We start from the raw sequence: 23,354 nt of genomic DNA, 5'->3' as shown, positions 1-23,354 counted from the left end.
CTAAGTAAACAGTTACACAATAGTACTATTTTAACTGTATTTTTTTAATAAATGCAGTTTTGGTGAGCAAAAGAGACATCAAAAAAAGAAACGTGCAATGAATGATGGTTATATTCCTATGCGGAGAAAGAAAGCTACAGATGTGTATTAAGATTTGAAAGCTGATGCGAGAAAATTGTAGATGATTATAAAAGCGTGAGAAGTAAATATGATTGTGACGGTAGTCAGTTAAGCACACATTACTGCACTAAATCCATCTCTCTCTCTCTCTCACACACACACACACACACACACAGAGAGAGTCGTAATTACACAGGATCTGTTGATCTTTGCTCTGCCAGAGCTGCATATGGAGTCTCCCTCCCTAATGCAAAGTTCTAGTTAAACATTGTCCCAAAGTTTGCGTTCTGCCTTCTGTTGTTTTTACACTAAAGCCCAGGCAATTGTTGGAGGCATTATTGACTTTGTAATTAAACTATTTTAACGTCAGGATTTTGTAATCATTACATTTCAAGCCATCTGTTCCTGTCTGAGGCCCGAAATGGATTTTCCCTTTGAGGAGATAAAGGCAAGCATGGTTTTATCATTTAGTGTCACATCTTTACACACATACAAATGCTGAAATCCTCATCCGAGCCGTGCGAGTTTGCACCAGCTCTGTACATACAAATATATTATGATGCAATTATATCATTTCAAACAATCTTATTATGGATTTATAGGCATCCATCTGCTCTAAGACTAACAAAGCTAAATTTAAAGAACCCAGGGGTGAATAAACCACACCAAAAGAGGCACAATACTTGAACAGCTTTGTCCTAACACCTAACAACCAAATTTGATCCACAATTGTGTTTCCTATTTGTAATTACCTCAAACAAAAACTTTGTAAAATAATTGAAACAAAAAATGAAAATTAGAAATGTTGCCTTGGCAAACTAACTAAACTAAGTTTAATTTGAATTAATAAAATTACTTCCAAAACGTAAATGTTATGGAAATATTATTTGTCAAAATAATCAAAAGTTTGGGGTGGGTTAGATTTTTGAAAGAAGACTCTTATGCCCAACAAGTTTGCATTTATTTGATACAATTTACAATTTAAACTGTTTTACATTTTGATATATTTTAAAATGTCATTTAAATTAAATCTTACATGGTTAATATATTATTTGTGTAATTGAAAAAAAAAAATAATATATATATATATATATATATATATATATATATATATATATATATATATATATATATATATATATTACATACAAAACATAAATGAAATGAAAATAGAAATGAAAAAAAAAATAGAAATGTTGCTTTGGCAACTAAATGAACTAAGCCAAAGCACTGAAATTACTAAGCCAATTCTAAACTAAATCTAAAGTAAAACTTGAATGGAAATAAATTAAACGTAATAATATTTCATAACATAATAAAATAATAAAAACACAATCAATGAAATAAATCACAAAAGCATTAATACTTCAAGAAATACTACAAATTTAACAAAAATTCTAAACTGAAAATATAAAATGAAGCTAAGTGAAAATATTAATAAAAACTAAAATAACTCTTTGTGAACAGGCCTGCATTATATCTGATCTGAACAGTCTGCTCTATTAATGTCCTGCTGCTTTAATGCTCGTCTCATTTTAATGACTGCATTAGTAATGTCCTTTATGGATAAATGCTTTTTCCAAGAAAGATATCGTTTGAAATCAAAGGCTGTAAGCCATTAATTGTGGAAACATCTGTGGAAACATTTACAAAATGATATGAGATGGTCACAGTGTTGCTGTTTTTTAAATTGTAGTTTATTAAATAATAAAGTTTGACCTCCAGAAAAAATAAAGCAAAAATTATATTTATTCAAGAAAGCCAAATCAAGAACAATAATGAAACTGTATTCTCTAATATACTACAAAACCTTAAATAAAATATAATTGGGCCATTACCTGTCATAATCCTAACTGTTAGCAAAAAGAAAGAAACATTTTGTGAATCAATTAGTCTTTTTGCAATGTAATTGGCAAAGAAAAATACAGATAGGCTAAAAGATGCCTCACCTTCTGTGAGTACAGCAAAGATGTTGAATTACAGATAAGGTTTCAGTCAGGACAGCCCTCCAGTTGACCCCATGAACACAGTGTTAATGGGGGGCAGAGACGACACCATTTCTCTGATCTCGGTGGTCCCCTGGAGAGGCAGCAGTGCATTCTGGGAGTGATAAGGAGCAGGAGTTCCATACATGCAGGGTGTCGAGACGGAGCAGGAACGAGCAATGCTGGATCCTGAAATAGGACAATATAAAGAAGCATAGGACAGTTATGGAAGATAAAAATAGCCATGAATAATGACATCATTCAATATATAAGCAAGGCTGGGGCTAGTTGTCACACTATGTGTAGGCACAGACCTTAAAGTCTTGGTTAAAAAAAAAAAAAAACAGCTGAAAATGTCCACTGTTTGTCTTTGTACAAGAGTAAAGATGCAGTTCATTTAATGCACATTGAGCGGGGTAAGTTGTCACAATGGTAACCTGCCAGTAGTTCATTTTATGTCATTTAATGACTTTTTAATGGTAAAATTTGAAGAGTAAATTATGTTTTGAAGTAATTAATGGAATTGCGAAATTTTGCAACATACACTACCACTCAAATATTTGGGATTAGGAGGATTTTTTTTAAAGCAATAATAGTTTTATTCATCAACTGTATATTAAATTGAGCAAAGGTGACAGTAAATACTTTTACAATGTTGCAAAAGTTTCTATTTCCAAATAAATGCTGTCCTTTGAACTTTCTATTCATTAAAGAATAATGAAAAAAATTATCATGGTTTTCACAAAAAAAATTGTTTTCTGCATTGATAATAATAATAATAATAATAATAATAATAACAAGTTTCTTGCTTGTTTCTACATAGAATTACGGTAATTATTCTGAAAATTCAGCTTTGCATCACAGGGAAAAATACATTTCAAAATATATTCAAAAAGAAAAAAAAAACAGTTTAAACTGTAATAATATTTCACAATGTTGCTGAGTTTTTGATCAAATAAATGTAGCTCTGGTAAGCATAAGAGACTTCAAGTCTCTTTTAAAATCTAAAAAAAAAAAACCTTTAACAGTACTGTAAAAAATTATGTGATGCATATGAAAACATGTGATAACTTGCCCGGCCTGACATCTTGTCCTGAGAACAGATATCTTTTATTTAAAATTTCAATCATTATATTTGACTCTTGTTATGCCAGCATGGTTTTAGAGTGTTATAAATACAACTAGCCCCAGATTTCTGTCCTCACCTGCTGTGTGTGTGCCCATTTCGGACAGGTCCGTATAGTAGGGTCTTGCTGTCTTCCTGCTTGTGTCGTCCAGGATGTTGAGAGGGTCGTGTACTTCAGCATAGGCCGAAACGGCGCGAATGCTGCTCACGCTGCTGATAACGGACACATGCTGATCGATAAACGTGCCCATCCTCTGAGTGTCCACATACCCGCTGCTGCTGTAATATCCTGGCCAGGAGAAAAAAGAACAGTAATGTTTCAAAAGGAGCATCTGAAAACATATTAACCTTGCTCTGCAACATACATGATAAATCTTGTCATCTGAGGTCAGTTTTTGTGCTACTTTTTAATAGGAACAGTGAAGAAAGGACAATAAATGATATTCAGAATAGAGAAGAATAAAAATGTGACATGATCTGGATTGCCTGCAGCTCAGTGTGTACACTAAATACTAGGACATGATTCATCAAGTAATTTCATTTAATTTCCTTTTTTTAAATTATTTAATTATAATTATACAGAAAGTAAAACAATAATACTGCATTTATTACAGTAAAACAGTAATGTTGTGAAATAGTATTACAATGAAAAAAATTTCTTATTATTATCAGCGTTGCGCTACCTGATATTTTTGTGGAAACCTTACAAGATTTTTGATGAACAGTAAGTTTAAAAGAACAGCATTTATTTGGAATAGGGTTGATAAGGGGTGGAACATTTCTGGAAACATACGAACATTTCTCACCTTTTTGCAACTTCAATTTGGAATATAATTTTTTTACATTAATACTTTTTTTAACTGTATAAATGTCTGTATAAACTGTATTGACTGTCACTTTTGATCAATTTAATGCATCCATCCTGAATAAAAGTATAAATTTCTTTACAAAATAAGTCAATCCTACTGACTCCAAATTTTAAACAGTAGTGTCAATTCTTACACATTTATTTTAACTGGTCAATAATCTTTTTATCTTTTCTCACCATTGTGCCCAGAGCTGCAAACTGGACCTGAACATCCATCTCCACTGGCAGCACTTCCTCCAAAGCTGTAGACTGAGTCCAGCAGCTGTACGCCCTCAGTATCCATCACAGGGTCCCCTGAGGCTGCGTATGCAGTGGCTGCAGCCCTTGAGCTGTAGGGAGACACGGTGCAGCTGCTGCTGAAGCAGTCTTTGGTCAGCTGGTGTCCAGAGAAGGGTGCGTATTCAGCACGAGCCTGATAGGCTGATGTTGGAGTGTGAGTCTGAGCTCTGAATGCAGGCTGGTAGTAAGACGAGCTGGGATAGGAGCCTGAACTAGCATTGTGCAGACTCTGGTACATGCTGTCGGAGAAGCTCTGGCAGGACATTTGGGGCTGGATGGGGCAGCTGCTCTGTGGCCTCACAGCCATCGGGCCCTGGTTGATCACGCTGCTGCGGTTGATCATGGCAGGAGAGATCGGAGGGGTCATCAGGGGGGCACTGTTCTGCAAGTAATCTATTTGACCTGAAAAGAAATAGTAATTATATTAATATTAGGGCTGGGCAAGTTAACACCTTACTATATTATATAAATATTTTAACTGCTACTAATTAAAAGGAACACTGCTGTAAAAAGTACCTTATTCTGTTTAAAGTGTTTGCAAACCAAATGTTATTAAACTTTTGTTCTTATAGCAGTAGGCTTAAATTTTTTTTTATAATAAAAAAGTGCACAATACATTACTTTTGAATGCATTGTTAGTTTTGTGTATAACAATGTGATTAATTGCGATTAATCAAAGACAATATCGCGATTAATCGCGGTGAAATTTTTTTTTATTGTTGCCCATTTTTTTCTCAGAAATTTCAATCAATGACAAAGAAACATAAAAATAAATAAATAAATCAAAAATAAATATTTTTATAGTATAGTTAATATTTAAAATATTATTGTTTATGGAAATATAATGTTTCTGAAAAAGTGACTGTTAGTGTTGCACTCTTTACTCAATAAGAACTTTTTTTGACTATATTAAACATGAATATGTCTCAAATAGATGTGAGCTGCTGTTTTAAGTACCAGATATAGTGAAGTTGTCTGGATCGGTACTATGGTACACAACAGAACTGGTCCCGGGCCCCTGCTGTGCAGCTGTGAGCGACAGGAAGTCATGTTCCGGTGGGATCTCGTCCTTGACAGTTGAATCACTGGACACCACACCGGATTTATTCCGATTGGCCAAGAAACAGGAACTTGGTGAGGCGGTAAAAGTAGCCTTACTAGCATCTGTCAAAATGAAAAAAAGAAAATAAATTCACATTAAACTAGGTTAAAGACATTTGCACATACTGTACATTGAACCATTTAGTTTTTTATGTTTAGGAAATTAAATACTTTTATTCAGCTAGGATACATTAAGATGCCCAAAACATTTATAATGTTACAAAATATTTTCTGTTCTTTTGAACTTCCTATTCATAAAATAATGTGATCACTTTTTCCACACAAATATTAAGCAGCACAACTGTTATCAACACTGATAATAATAATATGAAATATTTCTCAAACTCCAAATCAGCGTATCAGAATGATTTCTGAAGGATCATGTGACACTTGATTTTAAAACAGTTATTTTAAATATTTACCATATTTTCTAATGATTTCACAGTATTTCTGATCAAATAAATGCAGCCTTGGTGTTTTTTAAAACAATTAACAAATTTTACATTTAAGCTGTAATGTACAAAAAAATAACCTACTAATAAACCCATAAATAGAACAAAAATATGAAGGTACCTGCACTCCTCATGTATTTCTCCAGTAGATTCTGAAGGTCTTGCTCTTTGTCATTGTTGAATTGAGTTTCAATGGCTAGCAGGATGTACTCATCCAAAAGCATCCGAATGAGATGGAACGAGCCTGTAAATAACATTAAACAAAGTTGAATTGTTTTAGTATATGTTGCAAAAATCACTCCCTAAATCTTAATAACCATAATAATCAAAGGTATCTGATTTTTGATTAAAAGCAGCAAACTCTTGCTTTGTTCAGAACCTGTTTTTGCAGTTCATGGTACAGTATTCCAGGATTACTGATTATATACAAAAACAGAACAAAACAAAAAAACACTAGGCAGAGTACTAAATCCCACAATGCAATGGGCACAACCAGAGTTTTCCCAGAGATTTGCTGAGGTCAAATGTGTGGCCTACCAGGTGAATCTGTTTGGCTTTGTGAACACCTGTAGGGTCGTCAAATGTTATGAACACTGAAAAAAGGTCGCTCCCTAATCAGGGCGCAGACACGCGACACAAGATAAAGCTTTGTTTGTACAGGCTTTTATGGCTCATTCTCTGCTAAAGAGCCTGAACGAATAGTACAGATTTGACTATACTACTAAGATTCAGTTATATCTAGAGAGTTTGAAAGCAACTGAATCAGTGACTGCAATTTATATGAATGCATGCTAAAGGTTTACCAAAGCTAGTAGCGTTGTTTAGGGTGAGATTGTGCATCACTCGTGCTCCAAAAAAACTCCACTTCAGAAGGAAATCTTGAGCTCGCTTCTTCACTGACCGACCATTTTGTTTGCTGGGCTAGAAGACAGATAATATGCAATTTAAAATTAACAGTCATGGCTAGCCTGAATACTGAGAGTTTGAAATGCGACAAACCTTAATAACTTTCTGCTCAACCACCGAGTCCAGCCATTCAATGAAAGACTCTACCGTGGCGTTTTTCCTCAGGAGGTCTTTCAACTCTTGAAAGACTGAAATTGAGTCATCTAGCAGATGAGATCAAGAAGTCATAAATATAGTTTGAGGCTCAGCATATGAGATTTGGGGGGAAAAAAGCCATCAGTAACTCACATTCAGAGTAGAAGTCTGAATCTTGGTCATTTGTAACTGAAAGGAGTGCCTGAGAACCAATACTGTTCAGATCCACCTTATCAATGTCATTCACCATAGAAGTCACTACGTTCTGGTCAAAAAGTGCAGGTCTTGCAATCTGAAAAGATCTAAATCAATTATAATTGCACTTTTACAACAAAAAAAAGGCCAAAGGCACGATTTATTGATGTTTGTGTACAATGTATTTACCTGTGCAAGATGTAAAAAGGAGGTCTGTCTCTTTAAGGAAGACACAAATTGTCGCGCTATCGGCAGTTTCTTTTCCGAGAGGATTTCCGGAAGATTCTCTAAGGAAGACACCATCCAGTGTTCCCAGTGCTTGGCAAAATTTCGAATATCTGCCAAAAGACTAAAGATATTTCCCTAAACTCACTCAAAAACACTTAATGGCATCATATTCAACATATTTTTGAATCGACTGCATTTAAACCAAACGTGTGTTATATAATGCAGCAGTTTAATAGACAAACCTCTCTGGCATATCCTGCATTGTAGCAGGGATGAGGACATCAGTCAAAACCTGTGGAAAATAATTCAGACAGTTTGAGTCAAACATGATGTGATGAATATGAGCTACAACAACAACAAAAAGTATTAATGGAATTATTCATGTGAATGATACCAATTTTTTATATTTTAATCATTTAAAATGCTTTAAAATGTCTTAAAACTATCAAAGTTTCCACAAAAAAATAAAGCAGCACAACTATTTTAAAGCAGCCCAAATCCTTTGAATGACAGTATAAAAATACACATAGTGACACCCAGATATGGCTCAAAAACACTCACTTTGTAGAGTATAGAGTCACACACACAGAAGATGTCCACGATAACCGGATTCTCTAGCAGTGGCAGGAGATGTTCAGGCATTCCTTGCCAGAAGTGAAGTAGAAAGTTCTGGATCTGGAACCAATGGGATTGATTACTGTGGATTTTTCTAGAATCTAGATGATTAGAGATTCTTTAAGAGCTTAAAATTGCACCTCCTCAAAGTTGACATTAATGGCATTGTCCAGAATGCACTGACAGTGGGTTTTGTACATCATAATCAATGTGTCGACCTAACAAAAAAAAAAAAAAAAAAATACATTTTAGAAGTAGCACATATACAGTAAACAGCATTTTGGAATGGGTCTCCATAGAAATGAACAGACCTTATCTTTTGAAACAGACTCCTGAAGCACTAAATGCTGTGCACTCGGGAATTCAGGTAAAAGTGTTCCTGTTTTAGAACTAAGAGAGTATTTTCTGGTGAATCCTCCCTGTGAATAATAAATAGAATGTAGTACTATTATACTGCTGTTTAGTTAACAAAACATGACAACATTTTTAAAACATATACATATGCAATGCATGTGAAAGTCTTACATTTTGCAAGAATGTACCACAAAATGTCTTGCATTTTCCACCACAAAATAGTTTAGGGTCATTTTTATTCAGTCAATACTTTTATCAGCAAGTACGGCTTATACTGATATCAATCTTGGTAATCATTGCACCAAAAAAGCATGAATGATTTCTGAAGCTCCATGTGACACTGAAGGCTGCAGAAAATTAAACTTTGAATTCATTGGAATAAATTACATTATTAATGTGTATTTAAATATTAAAATGCAAACTGCAATAACGGTCGCTTACTTTATTATTTTTGATCAATTAAATGCAGCCTTGGTGAGCATAAGAGATTAATACTGTATATTTAAAAACATACCAACTCCAAACTTTTGAACAGTATATATGAATTTCCTGAGAATGCTGAGGTACTAAAACCGAAGTGCAGCACTTCTATTTAATATGAACATTAGTAAAACTGCCAACCTCATTTTTTAGCTTGCTTCCAGAGAATCTGTGCAAAACATGTAAAGAGACATTACTGATATGATTAAACATTAAAAGATGTACATAAATGAATCATGAAAATAAATGTCAATAAATATAATGTGTCTCAGTATGGACGTTGAAAAATCACTTCCATTACAGATTATTCAAAACATTCAAGGACTTCTAATTGGGCGCTGAAATGAAGGTCAAAACTAACCGTGTCAAACCTTTTCCAGAGTACACAGAGTGATAATACGCACTGCTCTCCTTGATTCCAATACCATAATAATGATATCTGAAAGACAAACACAGAGAGCCATTTAAATGTAGCCATTTAAATAGCACATTTAATAGTAATAAATAACATTTTCAGTCAGTAACCAGGCCATTCAGCTCTCTCTTACTTCGAATGGCCTCTGGTTCCAAGCCTTCTTGTTGTAAGCAGAGGAAATTTCTGCCTTATGGTCTGTAATGACAATGATAGAGTTCTAATATAAATTACAATCAATCTGTAAATACAAAATCAATAGGTATTTGTGTCTGATTTTGTTTAATTTGGCACATGCACAACCTTTTACCAGATATATTTCATGACAGCTTTCTAAAAATCAACTAAAATCAACGTAAAATGCAATAGCTGTCAGTAGAATAGGTACCAGTTTTAGAAGTGACAGAACTGAGAACGTTTCTAATAAACATACTGTATAACTGAAGATATAAAAACTCCTCTTACCTTCCCAAACGTGGCAGCACAAGCAGGATCCAATTTCTCCTTCCGACAAAAGTCTAAATAATGAGCGTAGAGGATGCACCGTGGCAGACAAACACCTTCGCAAACGATGTAATTTTCCTCAAGCCTAATAAAACAACAAAACACAAGTGTATTATCATTCTTTGCTTCCAATTTCTGTACGTTTACTTTCAATGGCAAGCTTCATTAAAAGAAGAAACGAAGAGGGAGTACCATTGTAAAGTAAGTTGAGTCTGTTTCTTCTTGTCCTTGATGATCTGACTGATGCTTTTCTTTGGCACAGTTTGTTTGACAGAAAATGTCTTCGAATAATCCAGGTGGCCCAGGTCCTCTTCAGAGGAAAGGCTTCCATTACTTTCATCAGCTTCTGCCAAATGAATAACATACATAGCTTTCAAACCGTGACGTGTGCCAAAACTATTCATAACATATAATTGCTAAACAAACCGGTGACAGATTGAGAATTTCGAACTGAAAGCATAGCAGTAGTTCAATCAAAGCCAGTTTGAAAAACATTTAAAACAAAGCTGATTTCCCCACCTGATTTAATGCCAGAATCCTCCTCCTCATCAAGCCTGGCTTTGAAAAACATGTTTTTCCCGAGATTGTCTTGGTCAACAAGAATTGTAGCGTGGAGGTCATCTGCATTTTTGCAAGCTCTCTTTGTTTGCGACGCTTGTCGATGATGAAACGTGTCATTCTTCAATGGGCTCCCTATATTTCTTTTCATTGGCATGTTCAAGGAGAAATTAATAAGAAAAACTGGAATGCAAAATTAAAACCACCAAATAATATAAAAAAAGTGCCCCTCCAAATCTAAATTGTTAAAACATTCCAATATCAACAGCCCATTCTAACGTTTGGCAATGTGATGCATATATCCATTCCTAAAATGATACGCATCTCTGAAGCCCAATGAGTCTCCAAAAAACATTTAAACAATTTGTCAACTATGTGTGTTGCTTTTCCTCTTTCCTCAGAAACAAATGCTCACAAAATAAACCTGTAGCATGACAGAAACTCTAATAAGAACCGTTCAAATATCACATACATCCCGGAAAAATTCATTAATCCAAGAATGGGCAAGATAACACCTTCCAGTCTTAATTAAAGCTCTGCTCTCTCTGAAATGGTGCGTCACAGAGGTGAGTGCCTTAAGGCCATTTATCTTATTTACAGAAGACTGGCAATGGATTCTGGGTTTTAATGATTAACCAAGAGGGATATCATCTCCTTGAAATATGGTGTTGGTCGCCAGTCAGCCTCCTCAATGCTACTTTGCCTTTCATTTACATGCGTTCATACACAATATTCAGAACATTTGGTTATTACTGGTTTTATTTGGCACAGTGAGGTTCCTAGTTTTAAAAAGCCATGTCAAATAAGTAGAATATTGTGAAATAGCCATATAAACACAAATATTGGACAATAAAAGAATATTAGGTTTTAGGTGTTGTTGTGGAACAGTTTGACTATAAACACCCCACAACATGCTGATATTTTGTGACAACATGCCTCATTATTGCAGAAATTGAACAGTATATACAATTTTCAGAACAATTTTTTTCTTTCAATTTTATTATAACTAGGTCCTGGTCCTGCTTCAGAAAACAAATATTTGTATATTGCATATAATTGAAAATCTACTATACAAGTCACTGATAAACAGACAACCTACCTGTGTGACGACAACTAGCATTGGGCTCCTTTACGGTTCGTTTGTTGAAATATGTAGTCGATTTCTTATTGGCCCACAAACGCAGCGTTTTACAGCACGTGTCAAGGCCGAGCGATTTCCAGAAAACATGATGCGCGCTCGGATAATCTTGTCAGACGAGAAGGTAAAAGACAACTCCGTTTATAAATCCTACAGACAAAATTTTGAATATAACACATTACTTACTCATGGCTTCGGCATTCAATCAAAAAGTACTTTTGAAGAAAAAAAAAAAAACACCTTCTTATAATCCGTTAGCTCGACAGATTCGACAGTTGGCTGTTGTGTCATGCAGAGAATACTGATTAAACGATTAATAAATTATGAAATACTAATGTCTTTATAAGTGTTCTACTAATAGAGTGTTTGCATTAACGTATAAAGAACTGCAGTCGTCAGGTTTTGCTCGCTCTACAGTCTAGTGCTTTTATATTTATGTGACATGATCGTGCAGTTCAGAAATGAATAAAATAATCAGTTTACAATAACATGATATTATTGCAGTTACCTAAATTAACTTATATGTGTTGTATAAATGCTGTTTTATTAGGGTGTTGAGCTCCATCCCAAGCTGTGGCAGACGTGCTCGGTGCCTTAACATTTACCTCGACTTCATGGTTAGATTGGATTCATATGCCTTAGATTCGAATGGAGAGGTAAGGATTTGACTTATATCATGTTATATAGGGTAATTGATGTTTCTTGAGTCATGTGCACAGCTATATTGATGTACAGATGCATCTCAGTAAGTTAGAATGTCGTGGAAAAGTTTTCATTAATTTTTTAAATAAATCTAATGCTCACAGAATGAAGTAGCTTAAGTCTTTGGTTCTTTTAATTGTGATGATTTTGGCTCACATTTTACTAAAACCCACCAATTAACTATCAACTAATTAGTATATGGTTACATGCCAATCAGTGTATCAACTCTAAACACCTGCAAAGGTTTCCTGAGCCTTCAAAAAGGTTTCTCAGTTTGGTTCACTAGGCTACACAATCATAGGGACTGCTGATCTGTCACAAGACAATCATTGACACCCTTCACAGGGAGGGTAAGCCACAAAAATTCAGTGTCAGAGAAGCTGGCTGTTCACAGAGTGCTGTATCCGAGCATATTAACAGAAAGCTGAGTGGAAGGAAAAAGTGTGCACAACCAAGTGAGAGAACCGCAGCCTTCTGAGGTTTGTCAAGCAAAATCGATTCAAGAACTTGAATGAACTTCACAAGGAATGCACTGAGGCTGGAGACAAGGCATCAAGAGCCACCACACACAGAAGTGTCAAGGAATTTGGCTACAGTTGTCATGTTCCTCTTGTTAAGCCACTCCTGAACCACAGACAATTTCAGAGGTGTCTTACCTGGGCTAAGAAGAACAGGACTGTTGCCCAGTGGTCCAAAGTCCTCTTTTCAGATGAGAGCAAGGTTTGTATTTCATTTGGAAACCAAGGCCCTAGAGTCTGGAGGAAGAGCGGAGAAGCTCATAGTCCAAGTTGCTTGAAGTCCAGAGTTAAGTTTCCACAGTCTGTGATGATTTGGGGTGCAATGTCATCTGCTGGTGTTGATCCATTGTGTTTTTTGAAAAACAAAGTCCCTGCACCCGTTTTCCAAGAAATCTTGCAGTTCTTCATGCTTTCTTCTGCTGACCAGGTGAATGGCAAAAGTACCAAAAGTTGGTTAAATACGATGGTGTTGGTGTGCTTGACTGGACAGAAAACTCACCAGACCTGAACCCCATAGAGAATCTATAGGATTTTGTTAAGAGGAAAATGAGAAACGAGACCAAAAAAATGCAGATGAGCTGAAGGCCACTGTCAAAGAAACCTGGGCTTCCATACCGCCTCAGCAGTGCCACAAACTGATCACCTCCATGCCACATCAAATTGAGGCAGTAATTAAAGCAAAAGGAGCCCCTACCAAGTATTTAGTACAAGTATAGTAAATTAATATACTTTCCAGAAGGCCAACAATTTACAAATGTTTTTTTTTATTGGTCTTATGAAGTATTCTAATTTGGTGGGTTTTTGTTAAATGCAAGTCAAATTCATCACATTAAAAAAAAAAAGAAAAAAAAAAGACTTCTACTACTTCAGTCTGTGTGCATTTAATTTATTTAATACACAATTTTTACAATTTGAGTTGAATTACTGAAATAAATGAACTTTTCCACAACATTCTAATTTGAGATGCACCTGTAGTTTTTCGTACCAGATTACGTGCTGTAGTATTGCTGTGCTATCTTAATATATACAAAAAGTTTATGTATGTGATCATTGGCTTTATATAAAATTAATTTTAAAGGGGGTGTGACCCTAACAAGCCCCATACTGTACCATATACTCCCACTTGTTCTTTCATTAAAATCTAAAAAGGCAGAAAGCAGTCAATTATTTGTATAATTTTAATTAAATGTATTATTTGTAATACATTTTAATTTTACTAGTCAGATGGACATTTTCAGTTACATGAAACACATGACATTATGATTGAAATTATTTTACACATAAATGAATCACGCATTTATGTGTAGCTATAATTTTAAAATCACTAAATAGCTATCTATCATCTCAGTTCACGAACTCAGAACATTCCAATAAAATAAAGTTCTCTACATGGTATAATGAATCTTTTACACACATCGTGTTGTTGTTTGCTAATGAGAGAGGATTTGCGAGAGCGAGCATAATTCATGTGGATTCTGACTTTGACTTCTGATTCTGAGTTTTTGCTAAATCTGATTAGCCAATAATGTTGTATCATTGCAGTATCAACTGAGGGTGCTCTTTCTTTCATTTCAGTGTGCTTATATTTAAAATTGACTGTGAATTTTTTTTTTTTTTTTACCCATGTTTTAATTTTTTGACGAGACCCTCGGTTGAATACCCTTGTGTTAAGTTATTTACTATACAGTGTTTCCCTTTGTTTGTAGATGTTTGTGACAAACCATTGATGTTTGAGTAGCTTGAGAAAGACACCATAACTACTTAAATCTTTCTAGAATTCAGTGAAAAAAATTACTTAATTGTAGTGGAAATATTGATTAAAAAATTAAGAGATTTAATCAAATGCAGCCTGATATGTCTTATTTCATAGCAATATATTTGTATTTGATTCTGAGCAGATGGGTTTTATGAGTATGTAATAATTAATCTAATCTTCTTTTTTTAATTAACTAATGAATCCTTTGGATAACTTTACAAAAAAATATAAGTACAACTTCTAATATAATATTTCAACCTTTGTTCATTTTCAACCAATGTGGTTGAAGTTTTTACAGTATAAAATAATAAAGAAAATTATTTTACTATGGTAAATATGAGTTTATGATAGCGTTTATAATTAAACCACAGTAGCCATAAATTTACAGTTGTCTGAGACGTCATGAAATGTTCTTTAGCATCACAAGCCATAAAATGTAGTCGGGGTTCTGCAATGGTTTAGCATGGTTTCCAGAGATCTGAAGCTGATTCAGGGTAGCTCGGTGGTTTGTGACTGTTGTCTAACGGCGCGCTGTCTTTTAAGGGGCCATTCACATATCACGTCTTTTGCGCGCTCAAGTCCGTTATTTCCAATGTAGTCCATAATGGAAGCGACACGGTTACGACGCGCACGCGTTTTTTTTGTGATAGAATGCAACTCTCTCCATTCCCAGTATGCCATTACGCGAGATGTAAACAAACAGTGTGACGCGTCAACGCATTTCACGCACGTCGACGTATTTTTGTAGTCGACGTAATCGATGACGTCGACGCGTTGTTGCAGCACTAGTGCAAACATAACATTGTGATGCTCACAAAATAATTAAAATCAATGCAAACCACTGATAACCAATATTCTATATGTGTGCAGTGCTCTGCCAATAAATGATTGGCTTTGCATTGGATTTATATTTAAACAAATGTGACCAGACTGTGCTGGTGTTTTAAGCACTAACAAACGTCATTTTCATGCTGGTCTTTGTTGATAGAATGCTCAAGACTTGTTAATGACATTTTAATTTCTTCACTGATTTCTTACTTTAGTTGTCGCATTGTCTTTTGTTGTATTTGCTGTACACATGCAGCTGAATTGAGCAATTACCGTAACTTTATAAATCCAAAACATATGCCAGCACAATATATGAATCTGTGCCAGATTGTATTCCCCTGCTTTGTGAAATAATTTCTTCTGTTGAGAATGGGGGAAAATAATTATGCATCTAATATAGGAATTGTTGAACAGGCATCTTAATTTGTTAGCATGATATGTGTTGAATGTTGTCATTTTAATGTTCTGCTGTGGCTCCCTGTACCATTCTCCCAGTATAATAAGGCCTATTTTCCTTTGATTGTGCTGAATTTGACCTTGCCACATAGCAAATACCCATCCCGGGATGGCATTGTGATAATACTACTGCAATTTTGTGAAAACATGAGACATCTGTCATTTACCTGCTCACAGATTTAAATTGCATGTTTTATACATTTTACAACATTGATAACAAGATTCTTTTGTATTTTAGGGCAAAAGAGGAGTCAAAGCTCCCGGCTCCATGTGTTTTGTGGCCTGTAGAGCTGAAGCTGACACACATTGACTGCAGCCCTGAGGACACACTGGTACACTTTCAGGGCCAATATATGACCATCTGTGAACTGGACTACAACATTCTCCAAGTTGAAATTCAAAATGCTGTGAAATCAAAAGTTTTTGTTAAAGTTGGAGAACTTTGTTTGGTAGAAGATGCTGTGTCTGGTCGCTGGTTCAGAGGAAGAGTCCAAAACATCCAGAAGGATTTGTTCCATGTGTTTTTGCTGGACCACGGAGATGTGTTGAGTGTTGGGCCTAGCCATTTGTCCTGTATATCTGACACACTGCTTATGCTCCCACCAAAGATTGTCTGCGGTTTCTTTGCCAACATACTGCCAGTCCAGAACCGATGGGACCGTTTGACAGCGAGTTATTTCTCTTCCTTGATAGGCAGTCAGATTAAAGGATATATCCATGCCCGTCTGCCGTACCATGTCCTCTTACTTGAAGTTCCAGACATTAATTGTGACTTGTTAAAACTGAGTCTTGGGAGACATGTGGACACTAGTACATTTCTGCTACTAGTTGAGATGCTTATTGGGGAACCTATTCCACAAAGCAATGAATCTGTCCCAGATCTCTTGATTGAAAACCAAATGGGGCAAGAATGTTGCCTCAAATCCTCAAGCCTGCTGGGCTTTGAAGAGTTTCTGTCACTTAATGGCCCAAAGCTGAAAGTTGGTCAAAAAGTAAGAGTTGTCGTGGCTGCAGCCGTGAACCCTGGATTATTCTACTGTCGACTGTCATCCATGAGCAAGGACCTACAAGAAATGTCAAACAAATTGGCACTTGCATGTGAATCAGACTGTGGTTCCCTAAACAGTAAACCTCTTGAAAATCTCGGCTTGCTCTGTGCAGTCAAAGGGAAAGATGAAAAATGGCACAGAGGATTTGTGCAATGTCTCCCTCTCAACTCTCAGGTCCAAGTTGTGTTTGTCGACAGTGGCTATTGTGAATCGGTGAAAGTTGAAAACATCCTTCAGCTACCATCAGAATTCCTCTCAACACCGATCATGGCATTCCCATGTTCACTTTCAAGCTTGGAAGAACAAGAAGAGACCATTAAAGACCAACAACTAGAGCTTCTCAAGACTGGGTTGCTGGGAAAGGCATTGGAGGTTGAAATCGATGACTTTCAGAAAGATCAGAATTTCTACTTGGTTACATTGAGCACCGCTGAGAAGCACTCAGAGGAGCAAGCTGAAGTTAAACCGCTTGAAAGTGAAGTTTTTGGCAGCAAGTCCAATTTTGTCCAAAATGTACTTGAAAAGATGTATGCAACAGAGACGAAAGCAGTCCAGACTTCTGATACAGTTCCTAGTCAAGCAATACCTGACGGTTCTCTTTTTGAGGGTTATGTGGTACATGTCCAGAGTCCAAAACATTTCTGGATTAGGACAAAAGAACAAAATCCTGATTTTGAAAGCATGACTGAAGGAATCAAAGATTACTTCAACAAACTACAGTTGAATGAGGAGATTTTTGAAAACCCAGTCCCTGGTGAACTTTGCTGTGCAATGTTTGAAAAAGACATGCATTACTACAGGGCCCTTATAGTAGATACTTTGAAAGAAGGAGCTGAAGTGTTTTTCATTGACTTTGGAAACACTGAAAAGGTGCCAAGCATGTTACTTAAGAAGCTTCCCGTAAAGTTTGCCATTCAACCAGAATTTGCACTGAAATGTGCTTTAGCACATGTTGCTCCCATTGAGGACATCTGGACAACCACAGCATCCGACTTCTTTAGGCAAGTCACAACAGACAAAACTTTGATGGTTCACGTGATTCACAGGAAAAATGGCAAATATGTTGTTGATCTTTTTGAGAGAGGAGCTGAAAGTAATACTAGCATTGCAACCATCATGACAACAGCAAAAATGGCCCTGGATTGGAGATACAACCCAGCTTTGGTGTCTATTAAAATGGAGCCGTCATGTAAAGATAAGGGAAATGGTCTGAGCAAGAAAAAAAATAGAAAGGACTGTCATGTGGTGACCTTTCACAAATTCACATCTTCTAGGCCCAATCCATATCATGTGAAACAAAAGTACGAACAACAGAATGATGCTGAAAGATGTACTGCCAGTGAGACAACTAAACCGAAGGTTGTTCCTGCGGACACTTTCAAACCGATACATTTCAAACCTGGATCTGAATTAAGTGTCATTATCTCACACATAACTTCTCCATCTGATTTTTGGTGCCAAAATGAAAGCACAAAAGTTGATCTGGACAAATTGATGGAAGAGATGCAGGCGTTTTACCAAACACACACAATTCCATTCAAGTCGCCTGCAGTATGCTGTGCTGTAAAGTCTCCAAAGGACGACCGATGGCACAGAGCATGCATGTTAGAAGAAAAATACAACAAACTGTTTTTGATGTTGGTTGACTTTGGCATAATTATCCAGGAAAATATTCAAAATATCCAAGCTCTTGCACCACAGTTCTTTAAACTTCATGAACAAGCATTTCGATGCACTTTGAACTTGACTGAACCTGTTGGAGGAAGCTCTTGGAGTGCCGAGGCATGCAATTTGTTTAGGGATTTTGTGTCTGAGGGTTCGCCCCATATATGCAGTATTCATTCCCACCTTTATGAGCAAGGAAAAGGTCTCCTCTATGTGGTCACTATTCATACACCTATTCAGCAGGCCACCACTTACCTTGTAGAGAAAGGCGTTGCAGAGGAAATGCAAACTCAGAAGCAGCTAATCTCATCAATCCAGCCTCGCTCCTTTGTTTACTCTTCTTTCAACATAAGTTCTGGAAGCGAAGAACTGGTGTATGTTACTCAAGTTTCCAGTCCTTGGGAAATTTATTTCCAGCTTGACAAGAATACAGAGATCGTTGATGCGCTGATGGAGAGAGTTGCCGAAGAAAGTCACGTCATGACTGCGACATATGGGGACTGCAGTAGTAATGTTTGCCTTGCCAAATATATCTGTGACGGCAAATGGTACAGGGCTCTGACGCATCCTGTTCAATCCCATCAGCATGTGAGTGTGTTCTTTGTTGATTATGGTGATCTGCAACTTTCTGAGAAAACAAATGTTATGCCGATTCCCGCAACTGCAGTTGACTTACTGATGACACCAATGCAGGCACTGAGATGCAGTCTTTCGAATGTTCCAGAGGGGGAACATTTGCCCGAAGTCAAAACATGGCTCGAGACTGAAATCCTCAACAAATCCTTCCGTGCCAAGTTTGTTTCAAGGGACGGAAATGGACATTTCGTTTGTGATCTTTATGATGGAAATGTGCATGTCAATGAAAAAGTCAAAGAACTCATGTCAACTCAGGGTCAGGAAGAACATGATTCGGCTGTGAGCATACCTGATTCCCATGAAGTGGATGTTGACATTTCAAACACTAAAGTGAACTCCAAAGCAAGGGGACGTGGTAAAATCAAACAGGTTGATAACCAAACTCCAAAACCCACAAAATCTCCTATAGCAGAACGCAAAGGACAAATAAAAGCAAAAAGGCAGGACACGCCCTGCTCTCTTAAAGTGGTGCCACCTCATCAGAGCTTACCAAAACTTTGTGATCTTCCTGCTGTCAAAATGGAACCAGGTTCTAAAGGCGTGTGCTTTATCTCTCATTGCAATTCTGTCAGAAGCTTCTTTGTCCAAATGGAAGATGATGAACCAAACATCCTTCAGATGGGTGAGGAACTGAACAGCACTGTCTTCAAGAACAACATGAAAAATGTAGAAACAGAAGTAAAAGTAGGGGACCTCGTTGTGGCTGAGTATGAAGAAGACTTGGCTTTGTACAGAGCTGTTGTCACCAGCGCATCAAACTGTGGCCACTTAGCTGTCGAGTTTATTGATTACGGCAATACTGCAACTGTAGACAGGAAGAATGTTCACATGCTAACCAATATGTTTTTGTCCCAGCCCAGATTGAGCACTCCATGCACACTTGCGAAACCTTACTCTTTTGAAAACAATGACTCTTTTATGAAGGAAGTAGTTGGTAAACCTTTAATGGTTGAGTTCATTAGAAAGCTTGGAAATTCCATGGGAAGTGAGGATCGAGATTGTTGAGGATGGTCATGTGCATGGGGAATCAAAGTATGATGGGGATCAAAGCAAAGATGTAGATTTGAGAAGTCAAGACAAATTTCCAAAAGCCTTCCAGAGCAACAACCAACCAGACTCTTACATCCACAAGGCTGAAGCAGTAAAAACCTTCCAGCAAAAGACCATGCCAAACACCACAACAACGCAGATGTGAACTTGAAAACCGTCTGACAGTCGCAACAGAACAAATAAAGAAAGCGGTCACTTTCTTACCGACAAGAAAAAGAACAAGAACAAGAAAGAGAAAGTTTCACTTCCAACCTCCATGTGCAACAAGAATTCCAGTGGCTAAAAATTCAAATATGTTGCTAAAAAATGAAACCTCTAAGTCACCATTTAGCGTTGATCTGCAAGATGTGAAAGACAATGAGTCAGTGAAAAGTCCCGATAAGTCCCTTGACCATCCTCGCTTCCAAGACATGTCTTCAGAGAGCAGCTGTGATCGACCACAGACTCTATTCCAGGCCCCTGTCCAAATGAACTTTGAATATAAAGGATTTGCGGCAGCCGTCACAACCCCATCTGAATTTTACGTCGTTCTTGAAGACCTGCTTTTGATTGTAGATATAGTCTCTGCCATTCTTGAGAACCTTCCTGAAGAGTTGGCACCATTACCAGAGGTTCATTTTGTTCCTGGTGCGAGCTGTTTGGTGAAATCGGCAGAGAAGAAAAAATGGTGCAGGGCAGAGATCTTGCAGTGTGAGTCGACATCGGTGCTCATGAACTTGGTTGACTATGGCCAGTATGTCGTTCTGTCTCGGCAGGATGTCGGCCAGCTAAAAAACTTCCAGAGGAGCTCAGTAGATTACCTAAATTCACCTACCATTGTTTACTGAGGGGAGTTAAGCCCAAAGGCCAGGACTGGTCTGATGATGCCATCGTTTTCTTCCAGAACTGTATGTGTCATAGCAACCTTCAGATACGTTTCAGACAGCATGCTTCGGAGACGCAGTGGGAGGTCGACGTTGTCACTGGAAAACAAAATCTTGCAAAAGAATTAGTAGATGCTGATCATGCTGTGTATATCGATAATATGCTTGGAATCAGGTTTCAGCAAGAGCAAGGACCAAACAGGGAATCTAAACGAGACATCTCCAGCAGTGTGGATGTTTTATCCATGACAACTGAGCACACAAGCGAAGCCGAATGTTCTCAGCCACTCTATTCAAAGGATCAGAAGTCATCTCAAGATTCTGTTGGGGAGCAAAATACATACCCTATGAAGAGCAGTGAAGATCTCGGACCTGTAGAGAGGGCAATGCTTGGTACATCAGGTATCAAACACTGTGAGTGAGAATAGTGATGATCTATTGTATTAATTTAATTTTCTTTTCTGTCTTTATGGTGTAGAGTACATAGCCTGCCAGTCAAATGTTTGGACACACTTGCTCAATTCTTAATTATGGGTTAAATATTGAAGGACATCCTGCTCTCTAAGATATCGTTGCTGCAAAATAAATAAAAATAAAACGAACACAATATCAGTTAACTTCTGCTTATAGCTTATGAACTCTATGATATGGAAACACAATTATTTTACTTCTGTTGCTGCTGTAAAACATTTTTAATTGAAAAGTTAGCTAGCACGATTTTCAGATCAATCAAAAGAGTTGTTTATTTTAACAGTTACCAAATCACAGTGGTTGACTGTTGACTACTACAAAACAAAATGTTGTATTTTTGTAGTGCTTTGTCATATTAAAACAGCATAGTAGGGTGTCCTTACTATCTGAGCCGGATTTACAGTAACATTTGGTGATAGTGCCACCTACTGGTTGTAGACATATAAAAAAAATAGATTTGGTCATGGATCGCACTTACTAAAACTCATTCCCTAGGAGGAACAAAACTGTAAAAATAATATTAATACAAGCATAACTGTATGGGAGAATTGTAGCAAAACACATCACCACAACAATTTTTGCATGCATACAACAGTAAGGTATAAATCCACTTTTAACAGCATCATAATTTAAATGGATTGTTGTGGCTAAAGCCTTGAATATAAATTTTTCTAGGTCAAAACTATGACAATTTTTCATATAATGGAGTTTTTTTTACAAGCTTTCTTGACTTCTGAACTCTTGCTGAAAGAGAAAATAGTTAGAAATAGAGAGAGCTCTGTAACAGATGGGTTCATTTGCGTACAGTGTCTGTTTACATGGTTGAAAATGCCCAATACTCCAGTCTGTGTCACTTTCTCTCTATGTTGAGTCAGTTAGTTGCTGGTTATGCTGTCACTGTGAGTATCTGTAATGTTCTCCTCTGCATGCCTTGTCACCCAAAATGCATTGCATTCAAGGCCACAGACTCAGATTTCCATTCAAAAAGCATATGCAACAAATGTGTAGTAGCCTACCTGGAATACATAAATAATATAAAATGCATAAATAAATTTTTTACATGAATTATTTATTGTGTGTTACATAAAACTGATTTATTAGAAATAAGTGGTTTATGCAACAAATCTAAAACTATTTTACACAGAAACGTTCCAGTTTTTTATTAATACATGCATGTATGTATCGTATGGGTGAAAGTGATTTCTGATCCTGGAACAACATTCAAATCAATCAATCAATCAATCAGAAATAAGAGTTTACAGGAAATGTCAATTGTAGCCTTACAACCAGAGTGAGGTGCTTCTACACCCTTGCTATTCAACCATAATCAGGTCACTGCAAAACTTGTGCTTTCTTGCCAATGGGTCTCGTATTGAAATGTGAGAAGGATTTTAACAGGGAAGGAGAAAACATGATCTGAGAGATTTTCTACCACTGCCATGATCTGTCTCTCCACATGTACTGCATGTATATATATATTATATATATATATAATATATATATATATATATATAAAAATGCAAAGAGGTGATTGTCTGTGGCAGTTCCTGATGTTAACACGAGTTGGCAGCTCAGACATTGAGCCACTCTGGTATCCCACAAAGCTGACATGGAGGGAGCCAGCAGCCTGATTGATCAGACCCTAATGAAGAGTCAGTCAAAGCCTGTAACATCATTAGCTTCTGCTGGAACGCTCAGGCCTTGACCAGGATAAAACCTGACAGCAAAGTGACACCACCTGCCAATACACACCTGGATCCTGGATGCTGGTAGATTGATTGGAAAACATAGGGCTACAACAAGAGACCTTTGAAACACACATTCGTTTGTTCAATTGTTTTTGTGCGCAATGTGTGGCAAAAAAGAGGGAAGTGTCTCAATAAAATGCACAGGAGACGCATATA

At 36.7% G+C, this 23,354-nt stretch overlaps 2 protein-coding genes across 2 annotated transcripts; one reads left to right on the top strand and one right to left on the bottom strand.

Annotated features, from left to right (window-relative positions):
* Positions 1 to 1,848: 1,848 nt before the first annotated feature.
* On the bottom strand, positions 1,849 to 10,352 carry rfx6 (regulatory factor X, 6). The gene is made up of 18 exons (XM_026204985.1): positions 9,953 to 10,352; positions 9,722 to 9,845; positions 9,393 to 9,454; positions 9,206 to 9,283; positions 8,986 to 9,013; positions 8,322 to 8,429; positions 8,151 to 8,228; positions 7,957 to 8,070; positions 7,638 to 7,687; positions 7,357 to 7,516; positions 7,126 to 7,264; positions 6,931 to 7,040; positions 6,735 to 6,852; positions 6,053 to 6,175; positions 5,336 to 5,542; positions 4,277 to 4,780; positions 3,311 to 3,520; positions 1,849 to 2,294 (listed from the first exon to the last, which is right to left on the bottom strand). Exons 1-18 carry the CDS (start codon positions 10,162 to 10,164, stop codon positions 2,116 to 2,118), a joined length of 2,604 nt encoding a protein of 867 aa, XP_026060770.1. The 5' UTR covers positions 10,165 to 10,352; the 3' UTR covers positions 1,849 to 2,115.
* A 1,124-nt stretch (positions 10,353 to 11,476) lies between these two features.
* LOC113044729 (tudor domain-containing protein 15-like) lies at positions 11,477 to 21,401 on the top strand. Its single transcript, XM_026204908.1, is given in 6 exon segments — positions 11,477 to 11,580; positions 12,007 to 12,112; positions 15,955 to 20,026; positions 20,028 to 20,242; positions 20,244 to 20,884; positions 20,887 to 21,401. Coding segments are annotated over 5 exon segments (5,451 nt in total). The 5' UTR covers positions 11,477 to 11,580; positions 12,007 to 12,104.
* The last annotated feature ends 1,953 nt before the right edge of the window (positions 21,402 to 23,354 follow it).

This window comes from Carassius auratus, chromosome 26 (genome assembly GCF_003368295.1).
Source record: "Carassius auratus strain Wakin chromosome 26, ASM336829v1, whole genome shotgun sequence".
In the NCBI taxonomy this organism is placed as follows: Eukaryota; Metazoa; Chordata; class Actinopteri; order Cypriniformes; family Cyprinidae; genus Carassius; species Carassius auratus.
The sequence above is the reverse complement of the archived record's forward strand: the minus strand, read 5'-3'. Positions and strand labels throughout refer to the sequence as shown.

Excerpts from the sequence above, each read along its gene's own strand:
- rfx6 (XM_026204985.1), bottom strand. The coding sequence starts at position 10,164 with ATGAATAGTTTTGGCACACGTCACGGTTTGAAAGCTATGTATGTTATT. Across the intron at positions 9,455-9,721 it reads GTGCTGCCACGTTTGGGAAG|ACCATAAGGCAGAAATTTCC; the intron begins GTAAGAGGAGTT and ends TTGTCATTACAG. Across the intron at positions 8,071-8,150 it reads TTAATGTCAACTTTGAGGAG|ATCCAGAACTTTCTACTTCA; the intron begins GTGCAATTTTAA and ends CATTGGTTCCAG.